Source organism: Heterocephalus glaber, unplaced genomic scaffold (genome assembly GCF_053883595.1).
Source record: "Heterocephalus glaber isolate CG9 unplaced genomic scaffold, H.glaber_assembly_v1.0 deba00001561, whole genome shotgun sequence".
Classification (NCBI taxonomy): Eukaryota; Metazoa; Chordata; class Mammalia; order Rodentia; family Bathyergidae; genus Heterocephalus; species Heterocephalus glaber.
In genome coordinates this window covers 13,818,048-13,838,277 of record NW_028258349.1, presented here as the reverse complement: position 1 = coordinate 13,838,277, position 20,230 = coordinate 13,818,048, and the positions used below count along the sequence as shown (strand labels likewise).

Here is a 20,230-nt window from a genome sequence, read left to right as displayed (position 1 = left end):
GGATTGGGCAGCAGACTTCCAAAGGCCATGTCTGAACATCCTGAGGGTCGTCAGAGCCTTTGGTGTGGGGAAAGAGTGAGGAGCCAGGATCGGCCTGGTGTCTCTAGATCTGAATTATGAGCAGCCTCTGCTGGACAAAGACCAGGCTACAGTGCCTTCTGGTGGCCAGATCCTTAGGTTCCAGGGTCAGGAGAAACAACCAAACCTTGAAACTTACTTCTGGGATCAGTGTTTGTCTCCAAGGCTTGAGTGACAGGAAGATCAAGCATCAGGGACCCACGAGGTCAGAGCAGGGACCCTGCCTGGTGTCTGGATAGGCCAGGAGGTTGACTCTCAAAAGGGTTCCCACAGAGGTCAAATGTCACCTCCTCTAGGAAGGCTTTCTTGGCCCTCAGGAAGGGTTAGGAGTCTCTGCTGAGATCCCACAGCCCTCTGTCTCCCTCATCTCTGCCCTGGGTCCTCCAGTCTGTCCTTGTCGATGTCTGGTGATGTATAGAGTCCCTGTGTGAAAGGCACAGCTTTGTGATACAGGGGAAAATGTAACTCCCAACTTGCTAGATGTCAGATACACCATTCATGGTCCCCGAAACTGAAGAATGAATCCTAAGGAACAACAGATGTTTAGAGTAGGAAAACTTATTGAGAGAGATAGCTCCTGAGAGACAGGAGGGGACCCGAAAGTGGGTTGCCAATGAGCCCGTTTCTCTGCCAAAGTTTTATACAGCAAAGTCATGAGAGGTGGGAACAATGTGGGTTAAATTATAATCAACCAATAAGATTACAAGTATAGCCGCTTAGCTAGTATTGATCCAATAGTAACAAGAGCATATGGATGACATCACTGATCTTGGTCGATCATCTATAGTCTTAGTCTTGTCTTTCTCTATTCTTAGCTTCGTGGGTGGGAGAGGATGGCCCACCCCTAGTGGGACAATGGTTTATTTATATGGGAAATCTCACAAGGATGGTACGGTACCGCACCAAGGCATGGTGGTGAATGCCTGTACTCCCAGCACTTGGGAGGCTCATGCAGGAGAATGGACTCCAGTGCAAGTCTAGCCTGAGCTACATAGTGAATTCAAGCCCAGCCTGAACTACATCATGAGACCCTGTCTCAAAAAACACAAACCAAACAAATAACCCCAGGGTGGTACCAATAATCTCAAATTTCCCTTTATCCCTTAGGGAAGTATGTAAATCTGGCCATTGTGACTTTAATCTTCTTTAGGTGCACCTCCAGCTAGAGTTTTGATGTGTTCTCCTCTTCTGTACTGACTTCCTAACCGTGTCTGACTAGCCCTGTTTGTCTACAATATTTCTACCTAACTTAGCTGTCTGTAATATCTGGACCACCTTACTCTCTCCCCCTTTGGGGTGCCCACCACCAAGAGGAAAGTGGGGAGGGACCCAGAGCATGATGACAACATGGTGAATTTATTTGTTTAGCACATAATTTTGAGCCTTGCTTTTTTTCCCCTGGTACTGGGGATCGAACTCAGGACCTGGCACAGCACCACTGAGCTAAATCCCCTGCCCTGAGCTTTGCTTTCTTTTGTCATTTTTTGTTTTTTGTTTTTATGAGTCAGGGTCTCTCTCTCTGGCCTTGAACTCACTATGCAGCCCAGGCTGGCCTGGAACTCACCGAAATCCTCTGCCTCAGCCTCCCCAAGTGCTGGGATTATAGGCGAGTGCCAACAGCCCGGCCAGTTTTTTATTTATTTTTTTATTTTGAGACACGGTCTCATTATTTAGTCCAGGCTGGCCCTAAACTCACTAAATAGCCTCAAACTCATGATGATAATGGTTTTTGATGGTTTGTTTTCTGTTTTCAGTACTGGGGACTGAACCCAGAGCCTTCACACTAAGCTCCAGCTCCAGCCCTTTTTATTTATTAATTTATCTTATTTTTCAAAATGTACATATATATATGTGTGTGTGTGTGTGTATATATATATATATTTAAAACAGGTTCTTACTATGCAGTTCAGCCTGGCTTTGAACTCATGGTCATCCTCTGGAATGCTGGGATTATGGTGTCTACCACTATGCTCGGCCCTTTTTTATTATTTTATTTTAAGGTGGGATCTCACTAAATTGGTAAATTAACCAGGCTGGGCTGAAATTTGTGATCCTTCTGCCTCACCCTCCAGGGTGCTGAGACCAGAGGTGTGGATCACCACCCTTGGCCTTTTTTTATTTTTTGAGACAGAGTCTCATTATAGTTGTGGCTGGCCTTGAACTCACTATGTAGCCCACCCCAGGCAGACCTGAAAGTCTTGATGATCCTCTTGCCTCAGCCTCCCAAGTAGAGGGATTACAGGCTCCCTCCTGGCTCGTTTGTTTTGTTTTTGAGATAAGTTCTCAATATGTTGCCCAGGCTGGCCTTGAACTCCTGGGTTCAAGTGATCCTCCACCTCCTGAGTAGCTGGGACCACAGGCATGTGCCACGGCAGGCACCCTGCTTTCATTCCCCATTGTATGTTTCTATGTATTTTTTGAGACAGGGTCTCATTTTGTGGGGGATCCTCCTGCCTCAGCCTCCTGACTGCTGGGATTACAGGTGTGAGCCACCATAACCAATGATGCCCCATTTTAGGACGTGGGAACATAACAGTGGGAGGAACAACAACAATCTCAGGTGGGCACGAAAACAATCTTTTTCCTCCTAGAGCCTATGCCAAAATTGGTGGATGCAGACAGTAAACCAAACAACTAAATATATATATATAACAGACTACAATAAGTATTCTGAAGAAAAAGTATTTAAGAGGACAGAGAATTATATGGGCTGCTATGTTAGTTAGGGTTGTGTCTGCAGAGGTGACATTTAATCTGAGACTGTAAGAAGTAAGGGATGACACCATGCAGGCCTCATGGGAGCATTTTAGGCAGAGAGAACAGCAGCAAGTGCAAGGGTCCAGTGGCTAAAGTGAGGCTGTAATATTCCAGGGATAGGGTGTGAAGCCAGTAAAAAGATGGAAGAAGAGGTCCGAAATGGGGGAGGTGTGTGAGGAGGTTGGAGGAAGGTCTTGAGGGCATAGTAAGGACTCTGCTTTATTCTAACTGTGGAAGAAGCCAGCAAGTGTTCTGTTTTGTTTTGTTTTTTGAGATTTTTCCCACTGGCCTTGAACTCATGATATAGCCCAGGCTAGCCTCCAGGTCTCAGAGATTGTCCTGCCTCAGGCTCTGGAGTGCCAGGAATACAGGGTGCTTCACCATGCCCCTGCCTGGCAGAAGTTGTGAGCCAGGGTGGTTTGAGGCTGTGGATGTTTTAAACAGCCCTGGAACAGACCTGGGGACAGGCCTGGGGACTGTGAGCCAGCTGCTGGGACATCCAGGGTGGAGACCAGACAGGGGAGGATCCTGGATCTATTGGATCTGGGTCCTGGGTCTATTTTGTAAATTTAGAGATAACAGGATTTGCTGATGTGGTTGTGAAAAAGAAGAAAGTCAAGGATGAATGATTGTATTTAGGCCAATATCTTATCTCCTTTGTAGTAGCTGGGTCCTCACTCTCTCCCCAACCTTGTCTCCCTTCCCACTCTGCTTAGTTATGCTAGCTTTCTTACTGACTTTTGAACATGGCAAACTTGTTCCTACCCCAGGGCCTTTGTACTTGACAGTTCCTGTGTCCAAGAATTATGGTTTCTCTTGTAGTCCAGGGTTGGCAAAGTCTCAGATCTTAGTTCAAAAGCTGCTCCTTGGGCTGGGGATTTAGCTCAATGGTTTCGCCTCCTGCTGCGCAAGCACAAGGACCTGAGTTTGATCCTTGGTACCAAAAACAAACAAACAAACAAAAGCTGCTCCTCAGAGAAGTCATTCCTTCAAATTATTTTTGTTTGTTTCGAGACAAGGCTCACCATGCAGCTTAGGGTGGCCTTGAACTTGCAGCTATCCTTCTGCCTCTGCCTCTGGAGTGCTGGGATTACACATGTGCACTACTGAGGTAGAAGAAAGTAAAACTAGAACTAGGTAAAAAGGAGATAAAGAAGTTGAGATTTAAAAAATTGCACTCTTAAGAACTGCAGCTTCAGGACACAAGCCCAGTTTGTTTGTTTTTGTCTCTTTCTTTCTAAAACCTAGTAAATGTGGGCAACTCCCTATCACCTACAAATGATTTTGCCCATTCCCTTTCTACTTGTAAATAGTCCTGTTTCACCTGCAAATAGACCACTTTTTAGCGTTTCCCTTTTAAATGGACCATTATCTTATAAGGGTGGGCCATCCTGTCCCACCCACTAGGTCAGACTAAAACTGTAGGTTATCAAATTCCACAGATTTCCACCACTCAAAATACATTTTAAAAATCCCCAGTTCCTAACTGTATCATGCCTCATTTCTCTGAGCACCCACATTCTGCTCTTGACTACACCCCATAACTCTGTCTAATAACCCTTCTCATATCTATTTTACGGGAATGTAAAATAGAAAATTCTTTTCTGTGATGTGAGTCAGGGAACCTGCAAACTTATTTTATGTTTGAGACAGCATCTCACTATGTAGTTCAGCCTGAGCTTGAATTCACTATGTGGCCCAGGCTGGCCTCAAACTTGTGGCAATCCTCCTGCCCCAGTCTCCCCACTGCTAAGATTACAGAAGTCTACCACGCCCGGCTTTCTTGTTTACCTTCTGTCTTTCTCTATTGGAATGTCAACTTCTTTTTTTTTTTTGTACCTGGGATTGAACTCAGGACCTTCTGCTTTCGAGGCAGGCGGCAGAACCACTGAGCTAAATCCCCAGCCCATGGAATGTCAACTTCTTTAGAGAGGCGACTTTACTTTGGTCATTGCAGTATTCCCAGTGCCTAGAAGAGTGCCTGGCACACAGCAGCCAGTCAATAAATGAACAAAGACATTAACTCCTGCTTTTATTTGCAGGCTGGCTTAAATGTTAGAAACACCCATTAAGTAATCACAAATAAAAATATACGACAGACCCCGGAGGCATTCACGTACCCGGGGGAGATCCAGAAGCTGGGGACTACCAGCTTCCACGCGCCTGGTCCCGGGAGGATGGAGAGAGCCTCAGCTGGGACTGGAGCACCCCCAAGGAGGCGGGGGAGGATGCTCTGGAGAGAGCCAAGCCCCGCCCTGTATCCCCAGCAGCCAATGGTCACGCGAGCTTTCCGAAGCCCCCTGGGACGTGTAGTCCCGGCGGGGGCGCCCTTGGGCGGCGTGGCGCGCCCCCAGACTCCACGTCCCGTCGTGCGCCGGGAGGCGCGGGGATTGGCTGAGCCCCGCCCCCGGCCCGCCCCGCTCCGCTCTCACCGCAGCCCCGAGAATGAATGAAATCGTAGCGCGCTGGGCGGCAGAGCGGGCGGCGCAGGCCGGGCTGGGCCCGCGTGCGGCGGCAGCGGCGCCCCGGGCCGAAGGCGGCCCAGCCGAGCGGGCCATGGCTACCGCCATTCAGAACCCGCTAAAGTCGTGAGTGTCCCCGCCCCCCTTGGGGACCCCTCTCCCAGGAGCCCCTCCCTCCCCTCCCTGGGGCTGGGGAGGGGGTCGCCGTGAGCGATGGCAGTGGAATGGGGGGCCCCGTGTGCCCCACGCCCGTGGGGCCTGTCACCCCCCAGTCGCCTCGTGGGGTTAGGATCCGGGGCCCTTCTAGGGTCTAGGGGGCGCCTCTTCTTTGTCGCTGTCAGTGAAGGAATGTGGTGCGGGCTAGCGGGTGGCGGAGGCCGGGTCCCCACCCAGAGGGGGCGTAAGGGTTCCCTCTTCCCCCATCTCCTCAGTGTCTCGGGGGTGCAGGCCTGGCCCGGCGGCAGCTGGGGCAACAACGCCTAAGTCCGAACCCGGGGCTCCAGGGTTTCAACACCACCCTCCCCTCATCAAGCACACCTTTCTCTCACCGCCTCGCGCGGCCGAAGGGTGGGAGTGGAGACGTCGGGACTCCCCCGTCCAGCCTCTGCCGCCCCCCTTTCCTCTCTGGGTCTTCGGGTACCGCGTAGCCCCGACGCCCGGGTCAGCGCGGACCGTGGCGTCTCTCCCTGTCCCCGTGCGTACAGCGACCAGAGCGCCTCCTGTTCTCGGGGACCGACGCCTCGCGAGGGGGTGCTGGGAGCGCCCATCACCGGGAAACCCTCCCCTTCTCCCCGTCCATCTCCGAGCGTTAGCTTCCCGCGGTTCAGGAGCTGGGAACCCGGGCGCCCCGGTCCACAGCGCGCAGCCCCTCCTGTCGCTCCCAGTGTGCCAGCCCTTCTCCCTCCACCCCCCACCCCCCATCTCCCTCTGTCGCTCCTTCTTCCGGGTCCCGGACTCCCGGGTCCCAACACTGCCACCTGCTTTTCCCAGGTGGTGACAGCGGGCTTCCAGTGACAGGCGCGCGGCCGCTCCCGCCCTCTGTCCCCGGCAAGCAAGAGCCACTCTCCCTCCTCCTCCCTCTTCCCGGCCTGGCGGAGGAGGCTGCGCCGCACAAAGGGGCCAGGGCGACCTCCCCACCCTTCCCCCCACCCCTCGCTCATTGGCTTGACCTTGAGCACCACTTGCTGGTGGGGCGCCCCCACCCACCCTTGAGAAAGGCTGTCTAGGGGCTGGGCGAAAGGGCCCCCGGTCGCTTCTGGTTTTGGGTTGGGTGGGAGTGGGGTGGGAGTTGGGGGAGGAGGGTATGGGAGGCGGGGACTCGCAGCCGAGGGCCTCCAAGGGTGGCTTTTCTGTGAGTAGAGGGCAGTGAGGGGCGGGGGTGGGGTGGGTCCATGTGGGACGGTAGAGGGAGACACCTCCTCTGCCTCCCTCTCCTCCTGAGTCGCAAAGAGGTCTGTCCCGTGGGAGACACCAGCCAGGAGTGGCTCCCTGTGCAGACTGGTGGATCTGCAGGCGCCGGGCCCTGAGCCTGACCCTAGCAGCCCCCAGAAGGGAGTGTGGCCCTGCAGCGGGGGCGGGGCCTCGAGGCCAGAATCTGCCCAAGTGGGAGGGAGAGGGAGGCTGCCTCTCTTTGCCTCACTCCCAAGGGCTGTGCCTGCCTGAATGCGGGGACTCACTTGCTTCTAAAGAATTCTGGAGTTGGGCCAGGGATTTAGCTCAGTGGTTTCGCCGCCTGCTGCGCAAACTCAAGGACACGTGTTCGATCCCCGCTGCAAAAAAAAAAAAAAAAAAAAAGAATTCTGGAGTCAAATCCCCTTGGGAATTTGAAGCTGTGGCCTCAGCGCTCAGGAGTTCTGACTACTTGAGTGCACACCTCATTTTGAGCCATTAATTCCTTCCTCAGAGAGCCTCAGTGTTACCATCTGTGAATTGGGAGTGTAAGTTATTACCTCATGGGGAGGAAGTGAAGATTAACGACTCGTTCCACCCCCTCCCCCTGTACTGGGGATTAAACCCAAGGCCTTCTCCCTGAGCTACATGCCCAGTCCTTTATTTTTTATTTGGAGACAAGGCCTTGCTAAATCACTCAGTTGCCCAGGCTGGCATCAAAATTTTGGACCTCCTGCCTCAGCCTCTCGGAGTGCTGGGATTATAGGCATGTGCCACAACACCCAGCTAGACGGTGATCTTTGTAAAGCATTTAGTATAAAGCCTGACCTTAAAAGTAGTGATTATTAATAGTTGTGAAATATTGATATTGATTTGTACTATGCGTGAGCACCATATAGAACACTGGGGCTGAGGACAGGAGGATCTGTTGGACAGGGGAGAGGACTGGAAGGCAGGTATATTCAGAGAGTGTGGGAGAGGGATCTGGGTGGCCTGGGCTTCTGCGGGGGTGGCGAAGTCTACACTTGAGCTTCACTTGACCACACTGATGCTACGGGATTGGGGGGTGACCAGGAGTAACTAGCATCTGGGGCCAGAGGTAAAGGGAGCAAGTGGGAGAGTTGCTGAGCACCTGCAGGGAAGTGGAGGTGGCAAAGAGCTGTGACAGGGGCTGGGGGGCCGGGCTCACTGTGCATAAGGGGAGTGCTCTCTGAGGGGCGAGAGTGGTCGTGGGGTGCCAGTGTCCCTCATTTAATCCCCATCATCAGCCTGGGCTGCAGGCGGATTGAATACCCACTTCCTCCTGGGACGGGGAAAGTACAGGTCAAGGCCTCAGATGGCTTAGATGGGGGGTTGCAGAAGGGTCTAAGTCTAGAGGTGCATGGGATGTGTGTGTGTGTGTGTGTGTGTGTAGAAGTGACAATGAACTTTCAAGGCCTGGAGCGGGTCTCAGGAGGACAAGCAGGCCTGTTCTGTCACAGGCCCCCTGGTGGACACGGGCACACTTGTGGGTGTGTTAATTCATACAGAATCTGAATGCTGTCTCTGGAGAGTGGCGCTGTGTGTGTGTGTGTGTGTGTGTGTGTGTGTGTGTGTGTGTGTGTATGTGTGTAGCTCACCTCAGTCTCTGGGGATCCCTTGGGGTAGAGTCTCTGTGGGTGACAGAGGGAGAGAAAAGGAGGTAAGGCCCCTTTAGGGATGAACTTGGACTTGTGGGTTTTTGTGGGTCTTTTCCTCAGTGCCACTTACTAATAGTCCCCAGGGGCTGAGGGCATTCGAGGTCACTGCCCTGTGCCTCAGATTCCTCACCTGGAAATGGAGATAATAAGTTTCACTGTGATGAGAACTGTGCCTGGCATATGGTGGGTGCTTAGTATATTTATTCATTCAAAAAAACATTTATTGAGCATTTACTATGTGCTGGCATTCATCTTTCTTTAATCTTTTTTTTTTTCCATCCCATGATGTTGAGATTGAATTCAGGGCCTCACACATTCTAGGCAAGTGCCTGGCCACTAAAGCTACTCCTAGTCTGGTAGTCTTCTAATAACACTATATTTATGTTTCAATACTTATCAGATCATCTTTATACACATCAGATCCTCTCTATGGGATAATTGTATTCAGCACTTATTAACTGCTAGGTATCATTGATTCATTTATCGGTACTGGAGACTGAACCCTGGGCCCTGAGAACACTTGGTCTACCACTGGACTGCATGGGCCCCAGGCCCTTCCAGGTACCTTTTAAAAACACTTTGCCCTGGGCGGGGGATTTAGCTCAGTGGCACAGGGCCTGCCTGGCAAGCACGAGGTCCTGAGTTCAATTCCTAGGACCAAAAAAATCCCCACCTTGCCCCATATGTACTCATTTAATTCTCCCAACCATTGATGCATGATCTTTATTTATTTTTAGTTATTTATTTAATTTTTTGTGGTACTGGGGAACCCAGCCCCTTCTTTTATTTTTCATTTTGTGACAGGGTCTTAATAAGTTGCTGAGTTGCCCAGACTGGCTGACTTGAATGCCTCCTGCCTCAGCCTCCCAAGTGGTAGGATTATGGGCATGGGTCACCACACCCATTTAACATGCTTATTTTATAAATGAGGAAATTGAGGGCCAGAAAGGTTAAGTGGTTTGCCGAAGGGCACCTTATAGCAAGTGGCCTAGCTAGGATTTGAACTCAGGTCGGGGTGGCTGCAGTCCATCTCCAGCACCGCTGCCCTCAGGGCTAAGGATGGAGTTAGCAGTGGAGGCTCATTGTGAGTCGCTGGGGCGACAGGCCTGAAACAGGGTAGGGTACCCTGGAGTTGGGAGGGCCAGGGGGAGGCGTGGGGGCAGTGACCAGGAGCCTGCACCGGCCTGTTGGTTCGAAGTCTGTGTGGGCGTCCACCTGTAAGGTGGCTCGGGGCTTGAGCGCGTGCGCGCGTGTGTAGCCGTGTGAAGGCGTGAGTGGGTGTGGGTGGGAGAGTGCGTTATGTGTGTGTAAGCTGCCACGTGCGGGTGTGCGCGAGGCCTGGTATGCATCCATGCGTGTGCGCACGTGGGACTAGGACGTGTGTGACTCTGCGTGCTCCCCCCTCCCCGGGGTCTGTCGGCCCCCGCCCGGGACTACCATTCCCAGCGTGCCCCGGGCGTCCCGCCCCGCCATCGTGATTGGCTGTGGCCCGCGTGCGCCCGCCCCTCGGGAATGAATGGATGGGCGGCCTCTGCGCCCGCCCGACCGCTGGGAGGACCGACCCGGCGGGGACCTGCTGGGGGCAGGACCCGGGGAGCAAGATGGCCACGGTCATTCCCGGCCCCCTGAGGTGGTGCGGGCAGGCGCGAGGCGGGGGAGGGCGAGCGGGAGGGTCTGCGCGGGCATGTGTGTGTATGTGTGCTGGCTGGGGGTGGGGCCGATGGGGTGTCAAGGGGGCTGTCACCGTGTACTAGGCTGCACAGGGGTGCAAGTATGTGTGACTATGGGTCTCTGGCAAGAATGGTGTCTGATGCGCTGTTCCTGGAAGGGTGGAGGAAATGGGAGGACTCTGGGTTCTTTTGGGGGAAGAGAGTCATCGTCCCCACCCCACGACCTACGTCTTTAGGAGAGGGTGAAATGGCCAGGGGACACCGGGGCCTCGGTAACCGCGAGTGTAGACCACACTACCTTTGTCTTGGGATGTTGGAGTATGTGTGTCTGACTTTGTGGTTCTGCTTTTGATATTTTGGAGATGTGTGTGGATATGTGTGTGAATATATATACACAAACACACACATATTTATTTATTTATTTACTTATTTATTTAAAATTCCACACTACATATCTTTGGATATTTGGGTCTTCGTGTGTATGCATATGTTCTCTGGAACTATGCATTATTTGTCTTGTGTTTTGTATCTTTGCACATGAAGGTTTGCCTGTTTTTGTGTGTAAATTTTTGTGTGACTATGGGTGGATTTGACTGCTCCTATGCTTTTATATACAGGTATCTATGGATATGTATTTTAGATACTGGTTTCTGTGTTATGCATGTGACTGTAAAAATCTGATTTCTTTGTATTATGTGCTGTGTGTCTGTGTGATTTGTGTTGTGTTGTTTTGGATATATATGTTAAGTGTATGTGTGGATAATTTGTTTCTGTAGTTTCTGTTTTTTGACATTTGTGTAACTGTGTCTTTGGATGCGTGAATGTCTGTGTATGTGTATGATGTTTCATGTTGTGCATCTTTGTGGGTCATTTGTTTATGTTATGTGTCTTTGGTTTTGTGACGTGTACTTTGTGCATAGATATTTGTGTGGTCTGTTCCCACACTATATAACTTGGGATATTTGTGTTTTTCAGGAGATATTTGTGTGTGCACGTGTGTGAGGTTTGTCTGCGTGTCCTTTGTGAGTGTTGGGATATGTCTCTCTTTGTGTATGAATCCCATGTGTCTGTGTGCGATTTGTGTTGTGTGTTTGGATGCGATGGTGTATGGCTGTTTTTGTCTGTGTGTTTTTGTCTGCTTCTGTATTGTGTACATCCACCAGGGAGGTCTGCTCCTGTCCCAGGCTGGGATCCCCTCCCCCACCCCGGGTCCAGGAGGGGCCGGAGCTGGAGACGAGGTCCCGGGGAAGAGCGCTGGGCTTCCCCTACCGCCCTTTCCTGACAGCCCTTTGCTGACAGCCACCCCTGCTCCTCGCCCCCCGCAGCCTAGGCGAAGACTTCTACCGGGAGGCCATCGAGCACTGCCGCAGCTACAACGCGCGCCTGTGCGCTGAGCGCAGCCTACGCCTGCCTTTCCTGGACTCGCAGACCGGTGTGGCCCAGAACAACTGCTACATCTGGATGGAGAAGACCCACCGAGGGCCGGGTACCCGCCGGGAGGGCGGGGAGGGCGGGGGCGGGGCCCAGCATCCCCGCTGCCTCCTTACCGCCTTTCTCCTACCAGGTCTGGCCCCGGGACAAATCTACACTTACCCCGCTCGCTGTTGGAGAAAGAAACGGAGACTCAACATCCTAGAGGATCCCAGACTCAGGCCCTGCGAGTACAAGATCGGTGGGTGGAGCTGCACCACTGAGACTGTTGTGGCCCCATCCACACCCCCAGCCCTGTCTGAGTGTGCCCCAGGGTCGTCTTTATCTGCTTGGGTGTTGCAGTGCCTGTGAGTCTTGGGTGTATCCCAGAGGTGGCAGTTTTGAGTCAGAGCCCCAAACTGTGTTCCCCATGGTGGGCCCAGGTGTAGAGGGCATGGTGGTGTATGCTCAGCATGTCTAAGTGTATGGTGTATCTGGCTGTACTTCTGTGGGTGCCTGAGGGTGTCCACCTGCTTGTATTTGTGTGGATGTGTCCAGTGCTTGCACATATACTAAAAATTGGTTGTGTCCAAGTCTGGTGTTAACTTCCCATGGCTGAGTGTATCAGTGTCTGTCTGTCTCTAGGTGTTTCCAGGTGCATCAGAAGGCATATTTCTTCTGCTGTTGTCTGTGGTCTATCAGAGTATCTGGCTTTTCTGAAGTGTTTCTGGGGGTGTCCAGTGGTCTCTTCCAGATACCTCAGAGTGTCTAGGAGCATCTCTTTCCTTTTTTAAAAAAATCTCTTTCCTTGGGTTAGGGATTTATTGCAATAGCACAGCACCTGCCTGGTAAGCTTGAGGTCCTGAGTTCAATCCCCAGCACCAAAAAAAATACAAACAAAAAACCAAACTCTTTCCTTTTGTGTCTGGTGTATTATGTTGGTTTTTGATCATGTGTGCTTGTTTGGACTTAGCACTTTGAATGTGTCCAGGAAAATTAGAGACATGAGGTCTTTCCCTGCCCCTGCCAGGTGTGCCTATATGGTTAGGGCAGGGTGGAGTGCTCATCTGACTGTGTGTTTTAATGTGCTTATCTGACTGCCTCAGTGGTACTGTCTGTCTCTCCCTTGTGTATGTCTGCATGTCCATCTAAGCAAATCTCCCTTGAATCTCCCTCGCCTGTGTCTGTAAATGTTCAGGTATAGCATAGGCCCTGGCTACAAGTTTGTCTCTTTCTGAGTGTCTCTGGATCTATCCAAGAGTCCGGATATGTCTCTCTCCTGTGTCCTGGTGTATCCAAGCGTCTGGGTGTCTAGGTGTATCTGAGGGTCTAGTTATGTCTCTTCCTGCCTGTGTCTCTGTGGCAGATCTGTTTGCATCCTGTATGTGGCCATGTGTGTTGTATTTGAGTGTCTCTGTCTAACCCTGATTGAGGTATCTGAGAGTCTGGCTGGGGTTCCCCTCCCCCAACTTGATACAGGTATTTGTGAGGCTCTGGGCATGACTGATGGTCTATGTTTTTCTGTGGGTCTCTGGGTGTATCCAGGGTTCTGCCCATGTCTTCTCTGAGCGTATCTCAGGGTGCAGCTGGGACACCCCAGGATCTGGGGATCCTTCCTAGTGTATGTGGTTGAGTCTTTATGTTCATTGTTGGCCAAGTGTGGGAAAGCCTTTTCCTCCCACCACAAGCATGGTCCCCCAACCTGGGCAGTTTGAGGACAACTTTCTCACTTGACACCCCCTCCATGGCTTGTCCCCAGACTGTGAGGCACCCCTGAAGAAGGAGGGTGGCCTCCCGGAAGGGCCTGTTCTCGAAGCTCTGCTGTGTGCTGAGACAGGGGAGAAGAAGGTTGAGCTGAAGGAGGAGGAGACCATTATGGACTGTCAGGTAAGACCACCCTCTGAGGACCCGGGTTGCAGGTCCTCTCAGTCCTGCCACCTGTACATCATGTTCCTGCTCTGGAATCCCCGTTGCTCCCTAGGGTTCCAGGTCCCCCAAGTTTTCATCCTCCCAGACCTCTCCTTTGGAAGACCCCTGACTTGCTTTCTCACCCCATCTGCAGCAGATAAGGCCTTCCTACTTTTTGTTTTGGTTTTGTTTTTGAGACAGGGTCTTGCTATGTAGTTCAGGCTGGCCTTGAACTACAGGCTGGCGATCCTCCTGCCTCAGCCTCCCAAAGGGCCCCCTACTTTCTTGACCCTAATTTCCCTGATGCCCAGAAACAGCAGCTGCTGGAGTTCCCACATGATCTTGAGGTGGAAGACTTGGAAGATGACATTCCCAGGAGGAAGAACAGGGCCAAAGGAAAGGTACCACCTGAAGCTTCCCCTACCCACCCACTGTGACACATCCCATTTACTGAACATGTGCAGTGTCAGCCTCACCCACAAGTGTGACCTCATCTAGTCCCCAGGGCAATTGGAAAGGGTGAGGAGTTTGTACCTAGCTGTTAAACCATTTGCAAAACAGATTATACAGTGGATTAGAACTATCTTCATAACTGTGCTACAGATAGGGAAACAACCTCAGAGGAATTTAAGACTCCACAGCTAAGAAGTTTGCACAGTTGCTTGGAGGAGAGGTTTTTTTTTTTTTTGGTATCGGCGATCGAACTCGGGCCTTTGCGCTTGTGCAGCAGGCGGCGAAACCACTGAGCTAAATCCCCGTCCCAAGGAGAGGTTTTATTTTGCTGTTTTTTGAGACAGGGATGTAGTTCAGACTGGCCTTGAACTCACTGTTCAGCCCAGGTTGGCACTGAATTCTCAGTGATCCTCCTGCCTCAGCCTTCTGAGTGCTGGGATTATAGGCATGCACCACCATACCCAGCTTCAGGGGAAGATTTTATCATTATTGCTTTTTAGAGACAGTCTAGGCTGGGCTTCAACTCCGTGTGTAGCTTTGGTTGACCTCAAACTTACAAACCTCCAGCCTCAGCCTCCTGAGTGCTGGGATTACAAATGTGTGCTACCATGCTGTTCAATTATTATTAGTTTGTTTTTTGTGGTGCTAGGGATGGAACCCAGGGCCTTGCTTTACTCCTGATCCACACCCCCAGCCCATAAAGCCAAATTTTGTTCTGTGCAATTTGACTTTCATGACCAAATAACGAAAGCTCGATTTCCTTGCATTTTGGCCCCTCACTCCTGACCCTTCCCCTAGGCATATGGCATCGGGGGCCTCCGGAAACGCCAGGACACCGCTTCCCTGGAGGACCGAGACAAGCCGTATGTCTGTGATAGTGAGTCCTGCAGAGGGGAAAGAGAGAAAGTGGGGCCTGGCGATCTCCCCTCCCCCACTGCCCCTCCCTGTCCTGGCCCAGCTTGGGGGTCACAGGTCTCTGGCAGAGGGGTTGGTGTGATCCTGGAGGCCAGGGTGGAGGCGCCAAGGACAGGGTGCTGACAGCCATCCACTCGCCCTCCAGTCTGTGGGAAACGGTATAAGAATCGGCCTGGCCTCAGCTACCACTACACCCACACCCACCTGGCTGAGGAGGAGGGGGAGGAGCATGCCGAACGCCACGCCCTGCCCTTCCACCGGAAAAACAACCATAAACGTGAGCCCATGGGCCAGGTCGGGATGGCAAGGGCCCTGAGGGGCAGGCTGAGGAGCCTGGAGGCAGCCCGGGAGGAGGGGGGCACATCAGACATTTCTGGAAAATCTCCAGCTCAGCTGTTCCCTCCCCCATCAACTATGGGGATGCTGGCTCTGGGGTTGCCATGGCAACCAACCCTCACCCTCTCTCTCTCTCTCTCTCTCTCTCTCTCTCTCTCTCTCTCTCTCTCTCTCTCTCTCTCTCTCCCTCTCCCCTCACTCCCGGCCGGGCGTAATATTTCTGGGTCTGATTTATTGTTTCAATTAGAGCTTGGGGAGGGGGTGATAGATGACTCCCCTCCCTCCTCAAGCCTCCCTTTCTCCCTTGCCTGGTCTGCTTCAGCCAAGGGGTAGAGTTGGTGGCTCAGGAGCTCTCGGTTCCCACCAGTTCCCACCCCATGGCAGCCCTGACGCTGAGCGTGGGGGAGGGGAAGGCCTCCCCATCTCTTGGAGGAAGAGGGCAGAGGGCTCACGCTAGGCCCACTGCACCCCTAGGCACCTCTGTGCTTCCAAGATTTCTTCTGAATGTGTTTTCCAACCATCTTGGCCAGAGGTATCTACTGAATTTTCACCTAGGCAAGGCTTAGTTAGGGGTGGCTGCAAGGTAGATATGTCATGGGAAGGGGGATGGGGGTCTTCCTAAAGCTGTATTTATTTACCAAGTTTTTACCCCATAAAGAAGATATGTCAGTTGTCCCAAAGAGTTGGGGGTCCTGATGAGAATTATCTAACCCCTCCCAGCTCTTTTTTTGCTACTGGCCACAGCTCGAGGTGGTTACTCTCTGTTCCCACCTCTCTATGTCTGGACCGAGGGTCCACCCCTGGGGCTGAGGCTGGGGGCAGGTGGAGCCTTGCCTGTGGTGAGAGCCCCTCTCTGTCCCCCCACTCCCAGAGTTTTACAAAGAATTGGCCTGGGTCCCTGAGGCACAAAGGAAACACACAGGTAGGGATGTCTCCCTCTGCTCTTTCTGCTGCAGCAGCCTTTCCTTGTGTGCCCTTGCTTGCCTTGGGCTGACCCACCTACTGTCTTTCAGCCAAGAAGGCACCCGATGGCACTGTCATTCCCAACGGCTACTGTGACTTCTGCCTGGGTGGCTCCAAGAAGACTGGGTGTCCTGAGGACCTCATCTCCTGTGCAGACTGTGGGCGATCAGGTGACACCCCCCAAGAAGGTTTCTGGGGGCTGAGGGGAGGGGACACTCAGGAGTCCAGATCTGGAAGATGGAAGGCAGAGGACACTGTGGCTAAGTAGAACAGTGGAGCTGACTCAGCTGCTAAGGGCTGTGGGGCTCTGGGGAGGATGGGATGCTGTTGTCATGGTATATGCTTATGGCCTTTGGGAGTAGTGAGAAGGGCTGGAAGCATAGCTCAGTGGTACATCACCTGTCTAGCATAGCATGTGGAAAGCCCTGGGTTCCATCCCTACCACCTGCAGAAGAGAGAGAGAGAGAGAGAGAGAGAGAGAGAGAGAGAGAGAGAGAGAGAGAGAGAGAGAGAGAATATGAGAGAATGCAAAGGCATTGTGGGTAAGGGACTGAGATATGGGAGTGATGGATTGCTGCTGCCAGGTATGGTGGATAACAGGATGTGTTTGCTGTAGAACTGTGGTTAATAGAATGTGGTTTCCCATGGTGGACTCATGGGTAATAGACTGGCTGCTTTAGCACAGTGGGTAATGAATTGTGGTTGCCATGGTATCATGGGTAGTGACATGTGGTTGTCATGGCAATTGGATATAATGGAATGTAGTTGGTATAGCACAGGGGCAGTGTCTGTGTACCACAGAAGGTGGCTGTGGGTTATCAGGCATTGGAGGCAGGGGTTGCAGGTGTCTACACTGGGGCAGTGGAGTGACTAATAGATTAGCATTGCAAGTATTGTTAGTTTGGTTGCTGGGGCATCATGTGGAATGGACTTTAGCTGTATGGAACCGAGTGTGGGGAGCCTGTTGTGGAAGGTGGTTGCCATGGCATTGTGGCTGAGAAAATGTGGTTGCCATGTTACTGTGGTTACAGGCTTGGTTGGCGATTCTGTGGGTAATGGAATGTGGCTGCCTCAGCTTGGTGGTTAACAGACTGTGGTTGCTACGGTGTTGTGGGTGGTAGAAAGTGGTTGCCACAGCACTCTGGGTAATGGAATGCGGTTGCCATGGTATTCTAGGGATCAGAGTATGGTTACCATGGTGGCTGGGTGGGAGACTGTGGTGGCCACGTACTGTGGCTCAGAGTACAGTCAATGGTCTTGCATGCAGGGGTGGGGTCAGGCTGTAGATTACTGAAGCGAATCCAAGCCAGGGGTGGGGATGGAACCATTTCTTCCCCAGGGGTCAGTGTGAGCCACAATGACTCCCTAACTGCATCCCTGTCCCCCGGCCCCCAGGACACCCTTCATGTTTACAGTTCACGGTAAACATGACGGCGGCTGTGAGGACCTACCGTTGGCAGTGCATTGAGTGCAAATCCTGCAGCCTGTGCGGCACCTCGGAGAACGACGTGAGTGGCCACCCGCCCTCCCGGACATACCCCAGCCAGCCTTCGCAGCATCCCCTTCACCTCTGCCCCAGAGCCTAAACTTCCCCGGGCTCCCCTGGGGACACCAGTAATCAGCCTAATGGTTATTATTAGTGCCCATTTATTGAGCCTGGTACTTTATACTCTGCATCTTTGACATCTCTCACCCATCCTGCCAGGTAGGTACAGTACTCCTCTTCCCACTTTACAAAGAAACTGAGCTTAGGGCCAGGGATTTAGCTCAGTGGTGCCGCCGTCTGCCTCGCAAGCACAAGGTCCCGAGTTCCATCCCTAGTACCCCCCCCCCCCAAAAAAAGAAACTGAGCTTAGAGAGGGAAAATGACCTGCCTGGGGTCGCCCAGCTAAGAAAATGGTAGAGCTGGGATTTGGATTTTTTTTGTACCGGGGATCAAACTTAGGACCTTGTGCTTATGAGGCAGGCATGGTCCCACTGAGCTAAGTCACTGGCCCTGGATTTTTTTTTTTCTTTTTGAGACAGCGTCTATGTACCCCAGGCTGGCCTTAAACTTGGCGGCAATGCTCCTGCCTCAGGCTCCTGAATGCTGGTATTATAGGCAGGTGTCCCCACACCTGGTGTAGTCAGGATTTGAACCCACATCCACTGCTTCCAGAGCTGGTTGCAGATCATCTTACTGCCATTTAATGCTTCAGAGTCTTAGGAAATTCTGACTACAAATTATAGGCTGTCAGTCCTCAGGGTGTCTGCTGACCAAGCTGATTTCATGATGCAGCCACTGTTTTTTTTTTTCTTTTTGAGAGGGTCACACTATGTAGTGCAGGCTGGCCTTGAACTCACTATGTAGCCCAGCTAATCTTGAGCTCACAGCAATCCTCCTGCCTCAGCCTCCTGAGTCCTGGGATTACATGCGTGTGCCACCACACCCCATCTCAGCCACTGTGTTAAAGGGACCACCTCCCCTAGCCCCTTTGTTTTTGCCACCGGGATCGAACTCGGGTCCTTGTGCTTGCAAGGCAGGTGTCGGAACCACTGAGCTAAATCCCTGGCCCCTACCCTAGCCCCTCTGCCCCAGCCCCTGCCCCAGCCCCCCCACCCCGGTTTCTGGTGCCCATGCCCCCAGGGTGCCAGCTGGGCGGGTCTCACCCCCCAGGACCAGCTGCTGTTTTGTGATGACTGCGATCGGGGTTACCACATGTACTGCCTGAGTCCCCCCATGGCGGAGCCCCCAGAAGGTGAGAGAGGAGGTGGGCGCACTTGGGGGTGGCTGGGTTGGAGAGTTGATGGGGAAAACCATGTCCACTGGGGAGGGGTGGGGGCTGGCTTCTTGGACGTGGCCTGATTCCCTTCTCTCTCCTGCACTTCTGCAGGGAGCTGGAGTTGTCACCTCTGTCTTCGGCACCTAAAAGAAAAGGCTTCTGCCTATATCACCCTCACCTAGGCCTGGCTCTGTTCTCCTGGACTCCAGGGTGGTGCTGCCCACCTGCCTCGGAAAGCCTCTCCCGTCCCTGTCCTGGCCCCCCGTGGGAGGGAGAGGTGAAGCCCAGAGGGGCTGGGCCGCCGTCCCCTCTGCAAGTGGAGCATTGGCCCTGGGCACTGGTGGGCCCAGCAGGCCCCTCTCCTTCCCTTCCTCCCTCCCCATCCCTTGGCAAATGGGCACCAGGGGCTTCTGCTCCCCTCAAAGCCATACCCCGCCTCTTGGCGGGCACAGGGGGGTAGTGGATGCCAGCTAGGGGCATGGACAGAGCCTTTTTCTAAAGAAAAAGACAAAAAGTTTAAAAAAAAGAAAGAAAAGAAATTAATATATACAAAGAGTCCTGTGAGGACTGGCTGGGTGGAGGGGCACTGCCAAGCATCCACTGGGCACCGCTTATGCCAGCTTCCTGCCTGGCTCCCCCACCCCATTTCTGGCGTTGCAGCTGTCCCACCTCTCCACTAGAGGTGGGCACCGTCCCCCGGTGACCAGGGCTGGTGGGCATGGTGTCCACTCCACCCCCTCCTCGTGCTCACCGTGGATACTGCATGATGTGAACCATGGTTCTGAACTCTGTTCCTGCCCCTCCCCGACAGCCCCGCCCCGAGTCCACCCAGTGCCTGCCGCGTGGCTGCCATGGTGGTGGGTGGCTATGGGGCCAGGTGGGTGCCCACTGGGCGCCCACTGGAATGAGAAGCACAGACTCTGCAACAGACTCGTTTTCCCTCCTCCCCGGTTCCCCTTTCCCTCCTGGCCGGGCTGGGGTGCCCTCTGCCACCCTCACTGGCCATTTTGGAGGTAGCGAGGGGGCACGGTTGTTTCTTGTGGTTGTGTGTGTTTGTTGTTCAGATTTTAAAAAAGGGAAATTGAGACGGCAAGTGGGGGAGGTGGTGGGCTTGGGGGATTGTCCCCCAATCCAGGAGTGCTCCCCCCTTGTGACTGAGTCTCCTTCATTGCCTGCCTCTGCTGTGAATCAACTTGTTCTGTGTATTAAACTGGGCCTGACCCCTCTGCCCAGCCTGCCTCCTTCTCCAGCCTGGTGTGGGAGTCACCAAGAAGGGGAGCCGGGGCCTCGTAGGGGGGTAAGCGGCGTGAGCCGCCACCTCCACCTCCACCTCCTCCCGTGCCCTAGCTCCTGCCTCCCTCTGGCTTTGTCCCAGCTCCTCCCAGCCTCTCCGGAAAGGAGAAGGGGGGAGGGGGCTCCCGCCCAGCCAGCTGTGGTTGCCCTGGCAA

General features: G+C 53.1%; 1 protein-coding gene across 15 annotated transcripts; it reads left to right on the top strand.

The window, feature by feature from the left end:
- Window positions 1-5,280: 5,280 nt before the first annotated feature.
- Window positions 5,281-20,014, top strand: Dpf1 (double PHD fingers 1). Of its 15 annotated transcripts, none has more exons than XM_087191292.1 (12): window positions 5,281-5,423; window positions 11,361-11,521; window positions 11,600-11,707; window positions 13,205-13,332; window positions 13,671-13,754; window positions 14,605-14,683; window positions 14,867-14,998; window positions 15,929-15,979; window positions 16,071-16,190; window positions 17,416-17,528; window positions 18,647-18,758; window positions 18,894-20,014. In XM_087191292.1, exons 1-12 carry the CDS (start codon window positions 5,281-5,283, stop codon window positions 18,962-18,964), a joined length of 1,302 nt encoding a protein of 433 aa, XP_087047418.1. In that variant the 3' UTR covers window positions 18,965-20,014. The 15 variants fall into 15 exon arrangements, with proteins under 15 accessions (XP_087047418.1, XP_004859088.2, XP_004859085.2 ...); XM_004859031.4 differs by having other exon boundaries at window positions 13,665-13,754; window positions 18,677-18,758; XM_004859028.4 differs by having other exon boundaries at window positions 13,665-13,754.
- The last annotated feature ends 216 nt before the right edge of the window (window positions 20,015-20,230 follow it).